Source organism: Periplaneta americana, chromosome 12 (genome assembly GCF_040183065.1).
Source record: "Periplaneta americana isolate PAMFEO1 chromosome 12, P.americana_PAMFEO1_priV1, whole genome shotgun sequence".
Classification (NCBI taxonomy): domain Eukaryota; kingdom Metazoa; phylum Arthropoda; class Insecta; order Blattodea; family Blattidae; genus Periplaneta; species Periplaneta americana.
Window position 1 is genome coordinate 152,023,148 of NC_091128.1, and position 22,022 is coordinate 152,045,169.

Below are 22,022 nucleotides of genomic sequence, written 5' to 3' on the forward strand. Positions count from 1 at the left end.
TCAAAATTGTAAGAGCCTCTATCAGTGGCGGCTGGTGGTTTGAAAATATGGTGGTGCACAATGGATATCGAAGAGGAGTTAAACATAATTTACTTTAAAGTTTAAAACCATATATATATCTGAGGGCGTATACATATAAAGCTAATTTATATGCAATTAATAAGTAAAAATGACTAAATACAAGCATACCTATTTATACAGAAAGTCCAAAAGTGGAAGAGGTCATGGGCGGAGTTCTCTATATTGCGATTTACCCTCATGAAAAACATTTGAGCATAGAATCGTTATCAGAATGCTACCAAGTTCCAAGTGCAACATTTTCGTTCATAAAATTCAAATGCAGCTTTCGTAGGCTGTCGGGAGATAGCAGCACTTATTGTCAGAATGACAACTCTTAGAACTTTAAAGCAAAATACAAGCTCCTTTATGTATTGTGCCGTTTGTGTGCATGTAGATTGAGAAAGTAATATGCGAAATATGCGACTGTTCGTTGCACAAGCCGAATGAATACATTTTTCATGCTTATTACTTCGGACAAATATCTAGTTGAAACAAATACTTTCCCAGTGAATTTAGTTCTTTCTGCACTGATGTTGGTGTCCATGTCAGGGAGTGCGACAAACCGTTCTCAATGAGGAAAGCAGTAGACCACGCCTCTAACCCCCTGTCCTCGCATCTCTATAAACTACCTTCCCTAGGTTTTCAACATCTTTGCAAACCAAGAGGCTCGGAGGCTCCTGCAGACGTACAAAACAAGATGCCAGCTGCAGATAGTCATGAATGAAAATTGTAAAATAAAATTATATTTTTAATAGTAACAAAGCTGTGAGATTAGGAACATTACTGGGGGGTGTACAAACCTGCAACCCCCTTGAGAAGCCGCCACTGGCCTCTATACTTTTGAACCTGACGAAAAGTGTGAGAAAACAGCTTGTAAAATTTGCATGAAATTGAAGCTCAAGGGTACAGCCATGTACCGGTATATATTTCGTAATTTTTATGCTTTCGAGTGCTGCAGAGCATTGAAACTTGCTCAACATATAAATAAGAAATTTCTGATTAATTTTTTATACAAGAAAACGGAAATGCGATTTTTGACTGAAAAATGAACAAAATTTTATCCATCACCCCCCTTAATTCCGACATAATAAGTACATTATCTTAAGTTTATTTCGCAATAAGTGGTGCTAAGCAGGTATAAGTTATTCAGTTGTACTGATTGTTAATTTTAGTAATATTATAGATTTGTTGTATATTTGGGAACAAAGAAATTGAAGAAAATTGGTGGACATGGACAGTTTGACTCAACATCTCATAAAATAGTTGTTTTATTAGTTAATATTGAATGTCTATATTGACAAGTTCATAATTTTTTCTTCATTACTTATAAACTTGCACGTGATTCCTTGCAGAGGCATCGACGGACACATACAGGAGAGAAAAGATTCCAGTGCCCAGAATGCAGTAAAAAGTTCATGAGAAGTGACCACTTATCTAAACATATCAAAACACATACTAAACAGAGGATAACGGTATGTATCATAAACAATTACATTTTAATTACACTACATATGTTTTTAATATTCACATTAGATTAGAAGTTATTTTCTTTCATCAAGTTGTTTACAAACGGTTTTCTGTTTTCTTATTTTCGTTTACTTTTATATACGACACATTTTATAATGCATATTTGGATTTTACTGGTCCTTCTATACATTTTCGGCAAAGAGAAAAACATTACTTTTTCACAAATTATGTATTTCACGTGTACAATTTGAAATTTACAAGGTATGTGTCAGTTAAGAAAATAATTCTATGATACAATTTTCCTTTTACCCATCATAATTTCATAATGGCATGGCATTAAGTTAATAGTAATGCTGCAAAACACAAAAATAAATCTGTGACATCAATGTGATAATTTTTTCTTCTTCGTTCTACAAATTCCATCTGGAAACCTTTTTTATTTTGAAGTTTATTAAAATTTGAAGAAGATACTTTACATCCAGTATGATCACCACCACTGCCAAAGCCACCAGCGTAGCTCGGTTAAGGCACTTGTCTGCCGATCCAGAGTTGCTTTCGGGCATGGGTTCGATTCCCGCTTGGGCCGATTGGGTTGGGTTTTTTCCGAGGTTTTCCCCGACCATAAGGCAAGTGTTAGGTAATCTATGGCGAATCCTCGACCTCATCTCACCAAATATCATCTCGCTATCACCAATTCTATCGACGCTAAATAACCTCGTAGTTGATAGAGCGACGTTAAATAGCAAGTAAAAGAAGAAAACTACCACCAACGTTATCATCATTCAATGATAGGGATTTGACATTGCTCTCATTTGGCTTCTCAAAACAAGTACACATCACCAGACTGTTGTTTTGTAATATTCTACTTGTCACAGATCGGTAAGTGTTTTTTCATTCATGATGCTGTTATCCTCACTACACAACACACATCCAAAAGTCACTTCCGCATTGTTCAGAACCATTTACTGTCCATCTAAGTGGTTATATTACATCCCAGTTTCCCCACTGGTTTTTTGCTGGCCTCTCTGTAAAGGCAAGGGCTGTTAGGCTCTTTCCTGAAAATATTTGCTGTAGGAATTGGAAGCCTACATAATATTATATAACTGTTTAAAATAATTTAAAGAAGAGAACTCCGTTAAGTAACTGTCACTTGATTCCCCCCATTTCGACGACCCTGTGACATAACCACTCAGACAGACAGTATTATGCAAGGAACTTTTGTATTTCTTTGGCTAATGCCATATATTAGAGTACAGTCACAGTCTACTATATACAGTCGCGAAGCTCAATATGTAGTAAAAATGCAAACATGGGTAGTTTCCCACCACTAGGATCGCTACTATCGTCTCATCATCGCAGATCTCTCTCCTAGTAGACGACAAAATATGTTACACTTTCGTTGTGTTGTTTTGGAAAAATTAATACCTTCCTTCCATTATTGAAATATTAAATGCATAAAGTTAATTTATTATTTTAATGAAGTAGATTAAATTCCACCATAAACTCGAAGATACTTGCAAGAAATAGGTTAATATTATTTTTGTTTGTGCAAAACGAACTGAAATTTACTATAATCGCTTCACTCATTCAAGATTATAGCGATAATTAACTATAAAACCAATAAATATTAATTTTCATTTCCCTTTACAACAATAATAATGGAAATATGAATTAATGGAGTAACTTACGTGTACCAGTACTTGTAGTGTAGGTTACTTAGTTAACAAAGTGGGATGAGGTTAAGCAATAATAATCACACCAGAATTGGAAATAAAACGTGATCAATAAATTTTATTGTAACAGACTTTTTCTACGTCTCTAGTAAAGTAACAAATAAAAATAACAATCAAATTAACAGCTATAATTAAAAACATATCCTTTGAAAAAAAAAGTAGGCCTAAGCAATAATAATCCCACCAGAATTGAAAATAAAACGTGATCAATAAATTTCATTAAAACAAACTTAATTTTTCTATGTCTCTAGTAAAATATAATTATTCCAGTTATTGTATTTTAGCCATTAACATTTTCATTACAACCAATAACAAACATTTCACAAGCATCAATGTGAAATACGCAACGAGCTAGCACTCGATGGAAATACAACACAGTCCAAAGTCGACCGTGGACAGTCTATTGTTTCTAATTGCTAACCGCTTGGAGCGCTTTATCACGAGATTTGCAAAAAAATCACCTCAAGCTTCGCGACTGTATATAGTAGACTGTGGTACAGTTTTATTTACAGTTTGTTCTTATAAATTAACTTGACTACTGAGAGAATGAACAATATTGGCTCATTGTTTCAGACATGTAGATGAACAGATGGACGAATAATGATACATGTAAAAAAGTGTCATTGGTATTAGAGCTGTTGAAAATGTGTATTTCTTGTATGCAGCATTACAATATGTTATTTCCTATAGTGATAGAAAGTAAAGAAACTCATTCTTTTAGTTTTAGAATCTTTGTAATCTCTTAGAGTATTTTGGATATTTATATGGCAAACATCATTTGCGACAGACTATTCACACAATGTTAAATGTAAACTTTTTGTGAGCGATTTAAATACAGTATTTTAAAAATAAGAAACTTGTAGGCATTGCTTTCAGTAAAGTAGTGTAGGTATAATTATCAGTCAACTGCAACTGGTTGAGGGTCAGAAAGTAAGTTCAGATTGGTGTTATGGCTTTATTAAATTAACAATTAACTTTCTCATATAAACAAAATCTGTTTAATAACAGTCTCTTTTCTGCACAGTCATAATTGCTGTTCAGGCATTTCTTTCATCTTGTCACTGGACTGTTGGTACTGTATTAAAAAATTGGTTCCATTGATGGTGAATACATGGATGAATATATAATAGGATGCGAAACTTACTGAGTTTCCCGTAACACATACTAGAGGCGCTGTTGTAGAAATTGACCTTGCTGCCACCTGTTGGGGGGAGGGGCGTTATTACATCTAGCAGTGCACCAAGTAGCGAAAAGAGTAATTACTCCATGCATTTAGCAGCGCACCTGGTGACGAAAATGTTAAACTGTGCAGAAAGTATTCCCTCCCACCCTCATCGATATTCAAAACTAACCCAATTTAAAATAAAACATTTACAGTTTTATTCCTCACAGCATCTTCTACTGAAAATTCTTACCGGAGCCAACAGGAAGATAAAAGAGATGATCTGTTTTACACTACCCGATTAAAATATAACCAGACAGAGTCAAAAAATAAAGCAAAAGGTTAGATAATTAGGATTGTATTCTTTGGGTATTTATTGTACAGCGCAATGGAAAAGTCTGAAAGAACTACTTAGATAGTTCAATTTATTACATTATTATTACTTTACAATACATTCAACAACACTATTTTTACAACGTCCATAAACATCACTGTTTAACATACACTGCTTATATACACACGTATCACTTTATGTTCACTTATTAGCAAGTTTCTGTCTGCCATCTTGTCTCCTCGACTCTCGAGCAATATCTCGAACGGATAAATAGAGAACTCTGGGTAATGTACCCAACACGTAGTTCTAATGTTCACCACCTACGACGTTGGGCGCTGATCATCTTATTTCAGCCCCCCGTGGCCAGATGGTGCTGACCGCAGTTTCGCATCCTATTATATATTTATCCATGGTGAATATGTATGCACAGTTGTTTTTGGCTCTGTTTCTCTTCCAATATTTTCGTTAGTGTTCCTGGAAATCACTCGGAGCAAGGTCCAGGCTGTAGGGGTTTGTTGACGATTTTTTCCTCTGTATTCTTATACTAGTGTTTTTGTTGCATTTGGAGTATGTGATATAAAACCACTCCATGCGACGAATAATGTGGCAACATCATTATCGAATCCATTTTCTAAATCAGTCTGACAAATGGTCAACTGCCTGCCTTGTCTAATCAAATCATCAATGCATGCCATATTATTTGTTGTGGTTGTTGATGGTCTGCTGATAAATTTTGTTCAGCTCTAAATTTGAGACACCTTTTCGTCGTAATAAATTCAAATCGTATCATCATAAATATGGAACTAAAAGATCCTATTTTATACGACTAGAGGAACCAAAGTGTTTCACGTGCACAGCTCTGAGCCATGGTACCTACTTTGGTCCAAGGTTATACAATAAAATAATTGATAAATACCCAAATTTGGAAAATTTTAGTATCAAATTTCAAAAATAGCATTAGGAATTTAATTTTTAAAGAATATATATTGATTTAATATGTGTATGTATTTGTATGACTTAAATTGTTAAAATTGAAATTGAATTTTTAAATTTAATTTATTCCTGTAATTTTTTTTTCTTGACCCAGTTTGTGTCAAATAATTATCTTTGTGTTTATCTTTGTGTTTAGATATCTCCCTGAGCACGAGTTTTTACTCCTTCAGGGAAGAACTAAGATTATATTTTTGTACATGTTATTTTATTAACAATAAACAACAATAAACTATTAATATCTGAGCTGTAAACCTCGATAACTATTTGTCCACAGAAATGGAATAACTGTACACTCTTCACTACTGGACCAACTTTCCAAAGGCATTGCCATTTTAAGTGGCCAGTACTCTACTTACCAAGGCTTTTCAGTGCACTCTTTGAACATTACATATTTTTTTTTTTAATCCAATGCCACCAGGTTGTCTTTTCGACATTTCTGGTCTTCTCTCCTGGCTGTGGCTTAATTGTAACCCACTTCTGAGGTTGGGGGCACCTGGAAGGCGGAGTTACATTACCCCGATGATGTGATAGGATGATTATGATAATGTGGTGCCAGGAGAGGTCTTAAATCTACCTAAATTCCAGACCATGGACGAACACAGGAATAATCCCCTTTAAGGAAAAATTTCTGTGCTCTAACCGGGAATCGAACCCGGGATCTCATGAACTATAGCCAGAAGCTCTGGTCTAAACATTATATATAATCACACCTTTTATTCTGTAATATTTTATATATAATTATATAATTTGAACTTACTTTCTGAATAACACAGTGCATACAATGTAATTATGTCGCTGTATTTCTTTGTTTGTCAAGTTTTATTTTTATTTTATAGACTGCTATTTTTGCCGTGAGTAGCATGGATATATAGTAAAATAGTATCTAATAAGCATGCTGAATGATTTGATGTAGTGTTTTCAGTAACATGTATTTCACAATTTCTGATATATATTTATTAGACTAAGAAGCTTTCTACTTTCTTACCACCGTTTCCTACATGTCTGTTCAAAATATTGTATAAGTATATAATGTGCATGTTTAGTATTAATGTTAATGTGTTGTAATAATTCAGATTTATAATAATTTTAAAACTTTAATTCCTGAAAAAATAAAATTTATTATTGCAGTTGTAAATGTAATTGATAATATCATTGTAAATTTGGTTTTACATATTGATTGAAGAAGTGGATGTATTGGATATAAAAGTTCAGTTCAGAGTTTCATTCATGTTTTGGACAAATACATTCCTATAATTCATTTACCATACATACACAATAGTACATTATGCAATGAGCCTATAATGATAGTAATTAAGACGCAAGTATGTTTGTTTATGAAACGAGCGCAAGCGAGTTTCATAATTGTCATATGAGCGTCTTAATTACCATTATAGGCAAGTTTCATACGACTTTTTATGCTCGACCATATTTCTAACTTGAAATTATTCATAAGTATTCATTTTATTCGTATCTAACTGAAGAGTGGAAGTGACCTTGTGCATACTCGTAAATTGTGAGATGTGCGCAGACGCGAAAGTATTGATTTTTTTCGAGGAACAATAATGTCATTGACCTTGATGTAATGTAAAGAATAACATGAACTAATTTTGATATAACCTGGAAATTGATTTAGAATTGAAAAACGAGATGACAAATTGAATTTATTTCAATATTATTTACAATTAACGCTAATTATTATAGGAACAGAACATAACCTTCTGCGACAGTATTGGATTTCCAGCCTCCGTGACGTTTCCCTCATTGTCTTTCGATTGCATATCCGAGAATAATCGAAAACCTGAACTTTAATGAATAGGTGTACTTTAATGACATGCATTAAAGGACTGCTACCAGGTGTATAATTACTACATTTGGGCATGGTCGAGCATAAAAAAATAACAAACAGATCACATATACTCATCCTCATAAACAAAGAAAGAAAAATAAAAGCAAATAAAATATATAAATAAATTAATACTTGCATAAACATAGAGTATGTATGAATAAATGAATAAACATACAGATACAAATATTGAAACAGACAGACAAACAAACAAAGAGAAACAAATAAAAAAATTATTAAAATATACAAACGATGATTTTAAGATAGAAATAATTTTTGAAGTTAAATTTGAACGAACATATTCTATTTCTCTTCTTCCTTTGAACTAATATTTTTGGCACATTTTAAAACTTTATAATATGTATCATAGAAAGTAGAAATAGACCTCCAGGACTTCACTTTTAATCCTATTCAGGAATTAATGTGTAGTGTTGGAATAGATTCCTTCAGCTTCATGAACCTTGTTTGAATAGGTGGAAGGTCATTCGGTAGTATCTATTAGCTCTTGTATATAGAAATTATGTTTCTTTAGAAGGAGTGGACAGGTGTGTGAACTCTCTCTTTTCTTACCTTTACATATTTCATCTGGTAATCTTTGCCCACAAATGTAATAGTATAAGGTGCAAAATTGTAGCATTTTTTCATTCCACACAAAAAGGGTAATTTCAGTCAATACATTTGAACACCTTTTTTTTTTCTTTCTTTTTGAGGAATTTGATGAGAACGACAGCAGTGAGAAAGAAGTTTGGATAGCAGATGGCGCATCTAGTGGGCTGTATTCTTTGAAACAAATTCAGTTCTCTCAGGTATACTTGGCAATTATTTATAATCTCTATATTTATTTCTTGCAGTATTTATTTGTTATATTAAACCTTCCATCTATTCATAGCGAATTTTATGATACCAGACATTAAAAATAATCATTTGCTCTATGTAGTTCATTAATACAGAATATTAATATCATATAATTACAAGCGTATGTCTGTTCTTGAACAGTGGGTGGTTACTGAAAAGTATTTATATTTATTAAGAAACTAGTTCGATTAATTAAAATGTGTCTCAGTGAATCATACAGCAGGCCAGTTTCTGTCTGATGCTTTTCAAATTCACTGCAGACTAAAGCAAGGCAATGCACTATCATGTGTACTTTTTAACTTTGCTCTAGAATATGCCATTAGGAAAGTACAGGATAACAGAGAGGGTTTGGAATTGAACGAGTTACATCAGCTGCTTGTTTATGCGGAATATGTTAGGAGAAAATCCACAAACTATGAGAGGAAAACACGGGAATTTTACTTGAAACAAGTAATGAGATAGGTCTGGAAGTAAATCCGGAAAAGACAAAGTATATGATTTTGTCTCGTGACCAGAACATAGTTTGAAATGGAAATATAAAAATTGGAAATTTAACATTTGAAATTGTGAAAAAATTCAAATATCTTGAAGCAACAGCAACAAATATAGTATAAATGACACTCGGGGGAGGGGGGGGGGGAATGAAAAACAGAATAAATATGGGAAATGCATGTTATTATTCGGTTGAGAAGCTTTTGTCATCCAGTCTGCTCTCAAAAAAGCTGAAAGTTAGAATTTATAAAACAATTATATTACCAGTTGTTGTGTATTGTTGTGAAACTTGGACTTTGAAAGAGGAACAGAGGCTAAGGGTGTTTGAGAATAAGGTGCTTGGAAAAATATTTGGGGCTAAGAGGGATGAAGTTACAGAAGAATGGAGAAAGTTACACAACGCAGAACTGCATGCATTGTATTCTTCACCTGAAATATCAGGAACATTAAATTCAAAAGTTCGAGATGGGTAGGGCATGTAGCATGTATGGGCGAATCCACAAATGCATTTAGAGTGTTAGTTGGGAGGCAGGAGGGAAAAAGAAAAAGACCTTTGAGGAGGCCAAGACGTAGATGGGAGGATAATATTAAAATGGATTTGAGGGAGATGGAATATGATGGTAGAGACTGGATTAATCTTGCTCAGGATAGGGACCAATGGCGGACTTATGTGAGGGCAACAGTGAACCTCTGGGTTCTCTAAAAGCCATTAATTTGTAAGTAAGTATGGTGTGCAATAACATGTAATCAAATTGTTGGCTCCAACATTTTCCAGAATACAGTGACTAGTGAAATATGCTAGGACATCATCAGACAATTCATTTCTTTGCTGATGGTTAATGAGATTGAATGTTTGTTGGTTGAAAAATATTACTACAGTAATGACATACCGGTACATCATGATTATATAGATATGAATATGAATTTGTTATAATGCTCACGCATGAATTTTTCACTGAAAATAAGACATTCAATTTTTAAGACTGCTTGACTTCCATGCTACACGTATATTTATTTATTACAAAATTTACCATTATGGTCATGCCATTTAAAACTAGAGACTACATTTAATTGTCGTTTTGTTATTTATATTAATAATGAAATAGTTGCGATCATTAATTTTAAAATATATCTTATAAATATATTTATTGGTGATTACAGGAGGCAGCCACATCAACACAATCAGTGTCTTCAGACGGAAGTTCCTCAAATGAAGAGAAAATGATGATCACTGAAGCTGATCAGTCAGATTTAGCCATCAATGATACATTGGAGTCTTCTGTATCCAACTAGAATTTAGCAGTTCATATCATTGCCTTTTTTTACTAATCTTGCACGGTATTTATAAATAGGCCCATTACACGTACTGGGAGTATCTCTCAAGTTATCCGAATTGAGATATATGTATAACATCTGGTAAATGTATACTTCCTTGTCCCAGACAGATACTTTACAAACTGCTCTTCATCTTGAACACTAAAGAAAACATTCTGATCTAGATGCTAGAAATCAGTCATATCTTAAGACAATAGATGAAGGGAAGGCTGTATTCAGACTTTGTTGCACAGTTAAGAGAATATATGTTTTACATCAATTTATTCTGACAAAAATCTGAGCGAATTAAACATAATAGCTTATTATACTGTTATATTTATCTGGATCTCTTTTTATATATATACATGACAAATAGTTCGAAATTTTCATACTAATTTAGAAACGCAAAGAGCAGTTTTACTTTATGAAAATGCTGTGAAAGAAAATGAATGGATATGAATGAAATGACTGGAATTCGGTAATTTTATATACAGTTTAGAAAAGTAAATATTATGCTGTAACAGTTGCAGACAAAGAACTTCGACGTAAGGAAACAACTAAATAAATCCCAACATAAAATCAGGATTCCATGTCTTCATAAAGTACAGGATTTTTTGTGATGTATTTCATCAGTGTAGTCTACATACTACATAGATTTCTTGCTTAAAGGTATATGGTTTTAATTAATTATCATATATATTATTATAGTGTGTACTATATTACCAAAATAATATATTATATATCATTTTATCTCTTGCAATTGGGGACAGTTTTGATAGGTGCTTAACTCCATGAGTCCAATTGTACGAATTCCCTGTGGTCACTTGTATTGCAGGAAATCTCATGGAGTTTATCTCTTGGTCAGTTAGTTTACCATTTTTTTCTGTACAGCTCGACCAAGTTAAATCTGCGAGCCGAGAGGGGAAGTTGGAAGCAGTTCTGTAGTGAAAGGAGGCGGTAACGAGAGGAGACCAATACAGTCTCATATGACAGCAAAGTTTTCCTACTGCGTTTCAGTTCATAGAGCGGTAACAATTTAAGGCGCTTTGAAATAGACTGTACTTCTACTTCTGCTTGACAGTGAGGTTTGGCATTCTGATTGGCAACCGTGGGTGTAGGAGAGAAAGTTGCATGAGGGGGGAGGCTGGGAGACAGCGTAACTGTTGCCTTTATTTGAAGACAAGGACAAAAAATTCGTGTGCTCCATAGTGTATTTTAAACAATGTGCACACGTTGAAATCAGAGCGTCAAGTGACCTATGTGCAACTGTGTTTTGCCTCTACATTCCATCCCGATATCCCCACTCGCAGACTTGACTTGGACAAGCTGTATCTATAATAGGAATGAAGGCAGGGGAAATGCAAGTACCCCAAAAAAACCTTCACTGAGACTGTCTTTGACCACCACAAATTCCATACAACAATTATCTGATGTAGCTAAGAAATATATTTACCATTTCAGAATTAGGCTTTTGGCTAATCCATCATGTCCTGGAACTTGGATTTCCAGTGTTTTGGAACCACATACAGGTTCCATGACTATACTAGGCAATCCCTCTGGTCTTACTTATCTGCCCTAATGTTGGAACCTGTATGTATTTCCGAAACATTCGAAATGTCAAGTTGCAGGACACGGTGGAATACCCAAAAGTCTAATTTTGATCACACTCACTGTGAAAGCTCTTAGAAATATTTTCCATTTATCTAGTTTTAATGAAGTGAAAAATAGTTGTAAAATCTTGGTCACTAGTGGTCTTTTAAGTTGACTCTGGTGACTACCTATTCCTAGTGCTGAAAATATTTTACATTCCTTTTGTCGTTATATATTTGAAGAGACACGAAGTCATAAAACATTTACAGGACTTATTCCTGAAGGTATTTTAAATAAAAAAAAAGTAGTCTCTATCAGATAACATGAAAAAAATATAACTCACACAACAATAGTTACAAAAATATTTTTTCATAAAAATATTCCTGGCAAAATATAAGATTTCCTAAAAAAGTTGTAGGCCTATTTAATCTTAATTGAATTTATCTGTTACTTATGAAAACCGTGTAGTTATATTCTTATTATATTGTAGGTTGACACTATTCTTGTGAATGAAATTTATTAACTTATCTGTGGAAGGAAAAATTATTGCGTTCGAAATATCTTAAGTATACTCTTTGCATTAAGTTAGAGTTCAGGTCTAATAATTAAAATAGGAAATGAGTGCAAAATAACTTCCCGAAATCTTTCTCTTTTTTAAGCTAATGTATTATAAAATTTCAAGTTTTGTAAAACAGATATTGCCTTGATTTGTTTCTCAGTTAATAATCCTGGAAAAATAAATTATGGTATTAGACCATCACTGTGCTGAAACACAGATGTTGCAATAAAAACAGAAATTGTTTAGAATAGAGTCCCATCCTGTAGCATTGTGGTCTAAGGCATCATCCCTAGGACTGGTGTTACAGAATGCATGCTGTTGGAGTACTCATGGGGAAGATTTTTTCTCATGAAATTTCGGCCAGTGTATGGGACTGATGTCCTCCCAGTAGTAATGAACTGGAAAGCTATGATAAATAGTAAAATTCATTTATGCAAACAAACTATAATGGCTGGGCAGGGGATCAACATGCTAACCATACAATACCTCCATTCTGGTTGGATGGTTTTCACCTCTACTGATGCATGTGGATGTGAGGTCAGCCTTGGCCCTTCATGGGATGTTGCACCACTATATTTTTTAATAAGACTAGAAAGGGAGATATTTTTAGGATAAAAGATAAGGAGAAAAATTCTTACCAATCTGATTTGTGATTAATGGTTTCAGGGGGAAAAAAAAAGTTATATTTAAACCTCAGTTAATGTATAAGTTTTCAACGGCATGATGGACACTATTATGATTATTTGCTTTTTCATTTGAATAATTTGTATCTACATGTTTATCTTCTCAAAATACAGCAACTGTTGCTATCTTTTATTCTCCAACTTCAAAAATTTTCTCTGAACATTCTTCTTCTATTGATTAGCCGTAACTTTTTAAAAAAAAGTGGACATAAATATAACCATTACAGTATGATTCTCATTAATTATATATCACCAGTTGAGCAAATATTTCATATAGACTTATTATTATTGAAGAAATAAGAAACCGAATATACAGTAATTATTAGATTATTTGAACGATTCCTTGTGTCATTTATCACATCCCTTAATATCGTCTCCTCTTCTGCTAATAACGCCATATCAGCAGCAAATCTTGTGCATTTTATTCTTCTTGTGGATTTAGTGACCAAAAAGGAATGCAATACTCTCCACATTTAACTACACACTGGCTTTTATACTGGAGGTCTAGGTTCAAATTCCAGCAAGTGCAAAATGTTTGGAGCATTTCTGTTTATTACATTAATGGAACATTTGAGAGATTTTTCTTTTATCCGTGGTAGTATTGGTGACTTACTCAGTCGTTTTGCATTAATTTATGTCCACTTTCCTTTACACAATTCCAGTCTTGTGCTGCACTCAGTGTAAAATGTTAAGCTAGTATTTTACTTGTTTATCTCATTCATGCAATTCATGTCCCTTTTAGATAGAAGTGTACCTTTACTGTTAAATCAACTAATGCAGAATGTTTTACTGAATAACTGTTTTGCTGTCAGTCACGGTGGAAGTATATTTGTCGAAGTGACCTCTACACTTCTTTAGTAATGTTGCTGCATACACACGTGGATAATTTACAAACATTATTTTAGATGCACTATTTAATTAATTTAAATTTTCTAGTGAGTGTGATGCATGCAAACAAAGGGTCTATTTTCATTAACATAGGCAGCTGTGGGTATAAAATAGGGAGTTTCAGCCAGTTGATAAACTCTATTAAAAGACTTCCATGACGCTACAGCCCGTGAAGGGCCTAGACCGACCAGCCGGCTGCTGGCCTCACGCCCACATGCCGAAGCAGAGGTGGACGATCATCCAACCAGAATGGCGGTATCTTGTGGTTAGCACGATGATCCCCCCAGCCGTTATAGCTGGTATTTGCAACCGGATTTCGCTACCTATCATAGCTCCCCAAGTGCATCATGATGCTGGGTGGGCACCGGTCCCATACACTGGCCGAAATTTCATGAGAAAATTTCTTCCCCCATGAGGACTCGAACCAGCGCGCATTCCGTAATGCGAGTCCTAGGCAGGATGCCTTAGACTGCGATGCCATGGCACGGGACAGTTAAAAGACTTATCTTATCACATAATCTCTCTGATAGATAAAACTATGTTCCTATTTAAAATGAAAGTAATTTTTGTTTTGATAATAAAACTTATTTGAACTCACTCCTTTCATAGAGCACAAGAATATCTTTACCTTATAGTCAATAGTTATATTAAGTGCTGAGTAAGATACATCTCCAAAAAAAATCATATTTTACGAATTCTGTTTAAGTATGTGAAATCTTCTATACAAATACGAATTCAAATATTAAACCATTTTTTGTTTTAACGGAAATGTGAATTTCGAAATGTCTTAACCATATTTTACATTATTTGGGAATATACCTATCACATGGGCGGCCGGGTAGCTCATTTGGTAGAGCAGCTGGCTACGGACTGGAAGGCCCGGGGTTCGATCCCAGGTGGTGACAGGAATTTTTCTCGTTGCCAAACTTTCAGAACGGTCCCGAGGTTCACTCAGCCTCCTATAAAATTGAGTACTGGGTCTTTCCCGGGGGTAAAAGGCGGTCAGAGCGTGGTGCCGACCACACCACCTCATTCTAGTGCCGAGGTCATGGAAAGCATGGGGCTCTACCTCCATGCCCCCCCCCCAAGTGCCTTCATGGCATGTTATGGGGATACCTTTACCTTTTTTTTTACCTATCACATGACTCAGAATGGAATTGCAACACAGTTTATAATAATAATAATAATAAATATCCATTTTGGAGAAATTCTAATTTTGCTGATAAGCATGATCTACGAATTCATAGCGTGTTTCGTCATAAAACCATAGGTTTCTGTTATTTCCCTCTGATAGATACTATGTAGAAAACAGATTCTTGTACAATTTTTTGTATGGAAGTAAAAGTTACATGCATCAATTAAATATTGGCCTCAATTAAGCTTAACTTTTGAAATTAATATAGATATATTCCTACAGAATGTAGCATATTTTGTAGACTGTCGTGAAGAACCTAGAGTTCTGTCGTATGTGTGAGTCTAAACAGTCTATATGGATTCTTACAGTGTAACTTGCGAGTATATTAGGCTAAAAAGAGCAGTATTAAAAATTAAAACAATCTTGACCAATCATTTCTCGATTTCTGAGTAAATTTTCACATAGCAAAACTGTTTGATTGTTATTAAGCATTTTCATTGCAGATTATAATAAAATTATATGAAAAATATGGTACATACTGCTAGAGGGTATGTTGTATAGTTTTAAAATTCAGTCTGGAAGATACATAAAGTGGAGAAATGAAATTAACTTCTCTTTCCCTCATTGTGTGAAGCTGTTCACATAACCTTACTGGTACGAGATGATATAATTGTTACAGTACTAGTCTCTTCACTGTGCAACAATGTTACTTTTTGCAAATAATGTAAAGATAAATGAAAAACAATTTGGATACTGCGTATCCTTCCTGAAGGTTAACAAAGGTTTTTAAATTAAACTGTTCAAAATTGTTGATTATAATTATGTTATGTATTATGACATTGAAGGTTACAGGGAATTTGAATATTAGAGAATTTATCACTTAAAATATTTAATTAGTATATACTATATATATAATTATTTCAAATTTGTGAATTGACGACGTTGATTCCCCTACCATCATACTCCCTGTGTAACCTTCATTCAGATTAAAGACTTGTACATAAAAAAAGTAGCGAGACATGCTTTATAAGATGTTTTAATGAAAGTTTGGAAGTATGATCTTATTAATAGTCCTGTGTAATTAACTTTATAATTTTTACAATGATATTTTTAAAACACTTATAGAAGCACATTAATGTAGTGTTACACTACTTGGAGAAATATTTTTGTACTTAAAATACGTATATTTATGTGTTACCCTTTAATCTATGTGTATATAAAATGACCTAAAGGTCAATATAAAGAAATCAAAACTGTGTTCAGAGTTTTTAATCATTTGTAAATCCATATGCACGTTTAAATGAACAGTATGAAATGTGAAAGGATAAATAAAAAGACGACCAATAAGGATTTCGTTACACAACTGTTTAATAAATTCATCAATTAAATGTATAATGAAGTCCCGGCTGGAATGATATTCATAATACACAATTAGCCTTGAACACAACACTTTCGGTTATAAACTCGATTCTCTTCAGGCTGGGAATGGTTATGAACGGGTATATTTTCCCCAAATGTGAAGCATAAAAACTGAGGCAATGAACAACAATGACATCACCAGGACAGGCACTGGACCCCTGCAATGAAGAATAAAGATCATGAATAGACCACGAAAGTTTATGCACTAAAAATTGAAATATATGCAGTAAAAAAAAATACACTTCAGGGGTTTATTTGGTTTAATAGTACGATATAAATGAAAATAATAATTTAAATAATTGTCATCACGCCATCATTTTTATTAAATCTATTGTTTCTATATGGGCTATTCCATATGAAATCGATCAGTAAAAAACCTCGCATTTTTTTTATACTCTAATTTTTTCACTATTTATCCAAAGTGCTGAGGAGAGTGCATTTGCAAAAATATATTATCCAAAGTCAAACGGTTTTCATATTGTTGAGTGACAAATTTAGCGTATTTAGCCTCTTTCAGCACTCAGAACCATTTACTGTAGAACATTGAACGAGAGCTCATTTTGAAGCTGACATTTGGTAAGTTATGATAAGAAGTAATCCTTATTTTTATTGTGTACAGAAAGACAGATAATCTGATTTTACTTACTTTTAGGCTTTTTGATCATTTGTGAAAACGTAAAAAAATATTGAGAAAAAAACCTTGCATTATTAAGTGGGATTCAACATTGTTTGCTTAGTGGTATGGCAATAAGTTTCGAGGGTATTAAATAAATTATTTTCACATGCCTGGACTTGAACAGCGCAGTACTGCAGGCACTGGCCGAGAGATAAGCAAGCATTTGGCGTCATTTTACTCCTGTGTTTATGAAAACTTGTGATAAAGCTAGCCCAGCTATGAGCTACTAGACGAAACATCACGTGTTTGTCTCCTGGCCTTGCTTATCTGGGCTAGCTCCAGTCTCACAATCAGCTGGTTAGTTCACACGCGTACTATTTATTTTCTTTATTTGATATTTTCAATACTTTATCAACATACCATCAGTAAAAAATGTGTGTTTATTTGTACTTTCAATGCGGAATCTTAACTATATATTTTTAAAATATTTTTTCTTAAGCAAAGGCATCTTAATGAGGAAAAATCTAAATTTCTCCATTTCCATAAAAAAGTAAGAAAATCTGTTTATATGTCAATATAAACTTTAATTTCTCAGCATCAAAATAAACCATGATTTTGATCGTTGGGTGAAAGGGTTTCGGAGCTACAACAGTTTAAACTTGCTAATTTTATGAAAATACGATAAATTTAAATATTTTTAATTTAAACACTATGAAGTTCTGATACCTCAAACTTTGCACAAAGCATTGTATCACAGTTCTCTACGTACAAAAAAAGTTTCATTGTATTTAGAAATTGTAAGGTCAATTTTCTCTATATTTCGGTCGATTTGAGATGGAATAGCTCATATGTATTAATTACTCACTGTACACACACATTTCAATTGGAAAAATTTTTAACTTTCTAATTTTTCCAGCTTTTTTAACTTTGCCATGCATCTAATTATTATGGCAGTAAACAACCAACAATTTCTACAAGTTCACTCTTGGAAGCCTCCCCTCTTATCTGTCAAAATTAGTTTAAATGCCCAGCACAATCTCTCAACATCATATGATGTTGTCTGATGCATACTTGTAAGCATGATTGTGCAATAAAACTCGTTGAAATGAAAATTTACACACTACGTGACTTCAATGTTGCAGGTGTTTAAATACGTAGTTTTGTTTCTATGAAATCAGAGCGCACTAGCAGCACTGTCGTCACAGCAATTTCATGACCTCAACAATACGTGGTTTTATTGTCACAGGTGTCTAATGTTAAAAGTAGGGAAAAGTATCCACTGTCATCACAGCAATGTCAGTAATTAATTTTTGGTTTTATTTCTCACATAATATATTTTATATTTCTTGGAAATAATTCTCATTTTTATCAGAAAGAAATTTTGAAATTAGATAATAAAGCGGGAAAAACAAGGAAAGATGTTAATATATGCATTTAAATATGCAAAATAAAGTTGCCTTTGTTTTAACGTAAAAATCATGATCGGCAAAGATTCACGTGTACTTTTCAATATGCCAAATCAATAAAAACATGGAATTGCATAAAGTTCCGCAGATTATTAATATAATTGCTTTCTCATTATGGAAGTTGCTAAAATTTATGCCTCAATTCGAAAACTCCAACAAAAATTGTTGAGAGCACAAAGATATAATCGGTATCCATTTTTAACAAAAATGGAAAGATTAACTAATGAGTCTGAAACAGCAATTTGGCGTATCTTTAACAGCACAGCACTCAGGAATACAAGACTATTTCTTTTTTACTTTCAGTGAATGCTTTAGGGGAACAGAGGAAGAAATTAAGGTAACATTTCTAGTTACTGCATATGTGTATGATTCTCTGCTTTTTTTTTATGGTTATTAAGCATCTGTGTAATTATGAACAAAGATCATCGCAAAGTTAGGGTAGGCCTACATCATTATGCACCACTAACGAGTAATGACTTCACATCACCAACAAACTGCAAAATCTCCCACTAGGATCTGCTATAATAAAAGAAACATTAGAGGTAACATATGAAAAACGAAAAGAGGGAATGAAAGATTAGTATAAATAGAAAGAGTATTATAGCATCTCGGATAGCAATATACCAGAGTTTCAGAAGAAGTTAAAGGAGATTTGATGTCATAGCATGGGAGTTATGTAGTAATGGCGTAGAAATCTGTCTACTATACTTTGTGCCATAATGTCTGACAGGTAACGTAAACATTGCCTGCAGAGAGAGAGAGAGAGGGATAATTATTATAGATACTGAACGGCAGAGGTCTCATCCCACGCTTATCTTGAAGTTGGGCAGTCTGAGGCATTCTACCTCCACCCAACTTCAAGACAAACATGGAATGAGATCTCTGCCATTGGTCGAATAGTAATTATACTTCTCTCCTCTTCTGCTGGCGAAGTTTATGTCGTCTGTCAGACATCGAATGAAGTGTAGGGCACAATTTGGGGTGGGCTAGTGTTTTATAGATTTCACAGCACTCACAAAGCATTTCTATATCTGTTCTTTTCAGCTGATCGCGTGGTTGCCCAAATTGGCAACGCAGCATTGTAGTTCTAAGTACGACCGCATAACTGGCATGTCCCATCTTTCGGGAGGAAAAAATATAAGAATATCTTTCATTTTCTAGGTTATTCGAGTGATTTCAAAAACGAAATGGCTACCCTAACTTGCCATTTACCCGGAGATATTCAGAAAGAAATGAATCTGCACAAATTTCCGTAAAACAATGCCTAATTAATATAAAATAAACTAAGTCAGACTGCTGCGAGTATTGTCGTAAAAAGCAAGTCGTTTTCCCTAGGCCTATATCATGCCAATGCACCTAACTTACACTTTAATGCCGGGAGAATCATCAGTGTAGAATCTCCACATGCCACCACTACCAGCACCAGTAGTTCGATTTCTTGCTGCAGCAGATGATGGAGCCGCTTTCCTATAAAATTTTATAGCAATATGTAATTAAAAATATGCGTGGCAACTATGTTCACATTTATGATTAGTTTGAATTTAGGCCTGCTCAAGTAAATTTGTACTTAAATACACTTGTTTCATTATATTTTCAGTCTTGTGTGTTAAATAATACGAAGATAAATCCATGGGTTGGAACAGTCCAATGCTAAAACTAACTGTATCTATAAATGAAATAATGTCTCTTATTTTTTTATATTTTAAAGTAACTGCCCATTTCAGTGCAGTCTATAGATTACTGGACGCGTAAGCAATGCTTATTACATTATGGGGTGAAACTTCGATCTCTCTCCCCATTACCTACACACGGGACTGAATCTGATTTGCGTGTTTCGTTACGGGTTAGATGAGGGGATAACCAAGTCACGAGACGGTAGTACCGTATGTGACAAGGTTATTGGGTTAGTTGAAGGGATATCAGAGTGACGAAGCCCCGAGGAATGTGAAAAGGGGTTAAATTTCAGAACACGGATTCTTTCCTTTCCCTCTTACTTCAAAATTCCAACCTTGTGCACACAAGATAAATTATTGGCACTGAAAAGTGCCTTTTCGTAAGCATGATGATGCGCATTCTACGAGCGCAGACAAATCTGCTCTTTTTAGTATTTTAAGATATAATTGTCAATGAGGAATCCGTATACTGAAATTTTCCCTGAAAAGGTTTCAATGATTTAAATACGTTTTCTCTCCCGTATGTAGTGTGGGAACATATCGAAGTTTCACCTAAACCTTTTCACATTCCTTAGCTGTGCCCTCAACTAACCTTGCCACATACCTCGACCTCGTGTCACTTAGCATCCCCTCATTTAACCCATAACTAAACGTAAATCCCGTGTGTGGTGTGAGGAAATATCGAAGATTGTCCGCAATGGATAAATTGGGCTACAGATAAAATTTTAGACAAAAAAAAAATACTCCTACGCATATTGGACTCCTGTATTATTATAAAAAGGTTTTACCTTTGTCTAACAGTACCACCACTGGCTGCTCGTGGAGCTACAGCTTTAGTAGGGGATCTGCTCCCGGCTCCCACCGACGTCGAACTTGGGGCTGCTGGCTGTAAATTTTGGTAAGTTCATACATAAATCTTCTAGAAAAGCCACATGTGCAATTGCGAAGAACCGTTACTTCAATCAAGGAATAAACATACTGAAAACATATAATTACCATGTTGTCTCCTTAGGTTTCAGCAAGTTCCACAGTTCTTAAGTTCATAAGAATATTTTATCAACAATGTTACACTCCCTCGCCCAATGAGCGAAAGTACCTGTGCTAACTGTTGCCTATTTTCCTACTTCTACTTCCACGTAGAGGAACGTATACAACACGTCACAAGTGGTACCAAACGTCATCGTTAGTTGTACGGGTTTACCAACAATGAAAAACATAAATTGACACATGACAATCGAAAAGCTACCACTACTCACATTATTATTAAAACTATAGAAGACAGTGAAATTTACGATAATGATTATACAGAATATGGGAGGCACACCCGATCTTCGAGTTTTTTTTTTTATGTTCGAAGCTGCCGCTAGTGTCTCGACGGAAGAGTTTTGTGCTGTTGCGTAATCAAGGTTTGTAAGATTGTAATTTCATCGAACGCCACTTTTGATCTGCGCCATGATCAAAGAGTACCAGAGCCTGACTGTTCGCATAATAATAACCCCATTTTAATACATATACATACAAATGGCTTTTAAGGAACCCGCAGCTCATTGCTGCCCTTACATAAGTCCGCCATCGGTCCCTATCCTGTGCAAGATTAATCCTGTCTCTATCATCATGTCTCACCTTCCTCAAATCCATTTTAATATTATCCTCCCATCTACGTCTCGGCTCTCCAAAGCTCTTTTTCCCTCCGGTCTCCCAACTAACACTCTATATGCATTTCCGGATTCGCCCATATTT

General features: G+C 34.3%; 2 protein-coding genes across 5 annotated transcripts in view; one reads left to right on the forward strand and one right to left on the reverse strand.

Moving 5' to 3' along the window:
* LOC138711017 (transcription factor Sp4-like) overlaps nucleotides 1-16,366 on the forward strand; it is a 42,618-nt gene extending 26,252 nt beyond the window's left edge. For 2 of the 4 annotated variants that reach the window (XM_069842299.1, XM_069842300.1), the window contains exons 8-10: nucleotides 1,413-1,532; nucleotides 8,303-8,398; nucleotides 10,101-16,366. In XM_069842299.1, the coding sequence (XP_069698400.1) occupies nucleotides 1,413-1,532; nucleotides 8,303-8,398; nucleotides 10,101-10,232 (348 nt within the window). In that variant the 3' untranslated portion in view covers nucleotides 10,233-16,366. The remainder of the gene's footprint in view (nucleotides 1-1,412; nucleotides 1,533-8,302; nucleotides 8,399-10,100) is intronic. The other 2 variants (XR_011335339.1, XM_069842301.1) reach the window with 2 other exon arrangements.
* An 86-nt stretch (nucleotides 16,367-16,452) lies between these two features.
* Nucleotides 16,453-21,643, reverse strand: Sec61beta (Sec61 translocon subunit beta). The gene is made up of 4 exons (XM_069842305.1): nucleotides 21,279-21,643; nucleotides 21,071-21,168; nucleotides 19,975-20,076; nucleotides 16,453-16,685 (listed from the first exon to the last, which is right to left on the reverse strand). Exons 1-4 carry the CDS (start codon nucleotides 21,279-21,281, stop codon nucleotides 16,598-16,600), a joined length of 291 nt encoding a protein of 96 aa, XP_069698406.1. The 5' UTR covers nucleotides 21,282-21,643; the 3' UTR covers nucleotides 16,453-16,597.
* Nucleotides 21,644-22,022: the final 379 nt, after the last annotated feature.

Bases quoted from the DNA above. Each gene is read 5' to 3' on its own strand.
- Sec61beta (XM_069842305.1), bottom strand. The intron at 20,077-21,070 runs GTAAAACCTTTT...AAAATTTTATAG, and splicing joins GGTGGTACTGTTAGACAAAG to GAAAGCGGCTCCATCATCTG. The intron at 16,686-19,974 runs GTAAGTTAGGTG...TCTTCATTGCAG, and splicing joins GATTCTCCCGGCATTAAAGT to GGGTCCAGTGCCTGTCCTGG.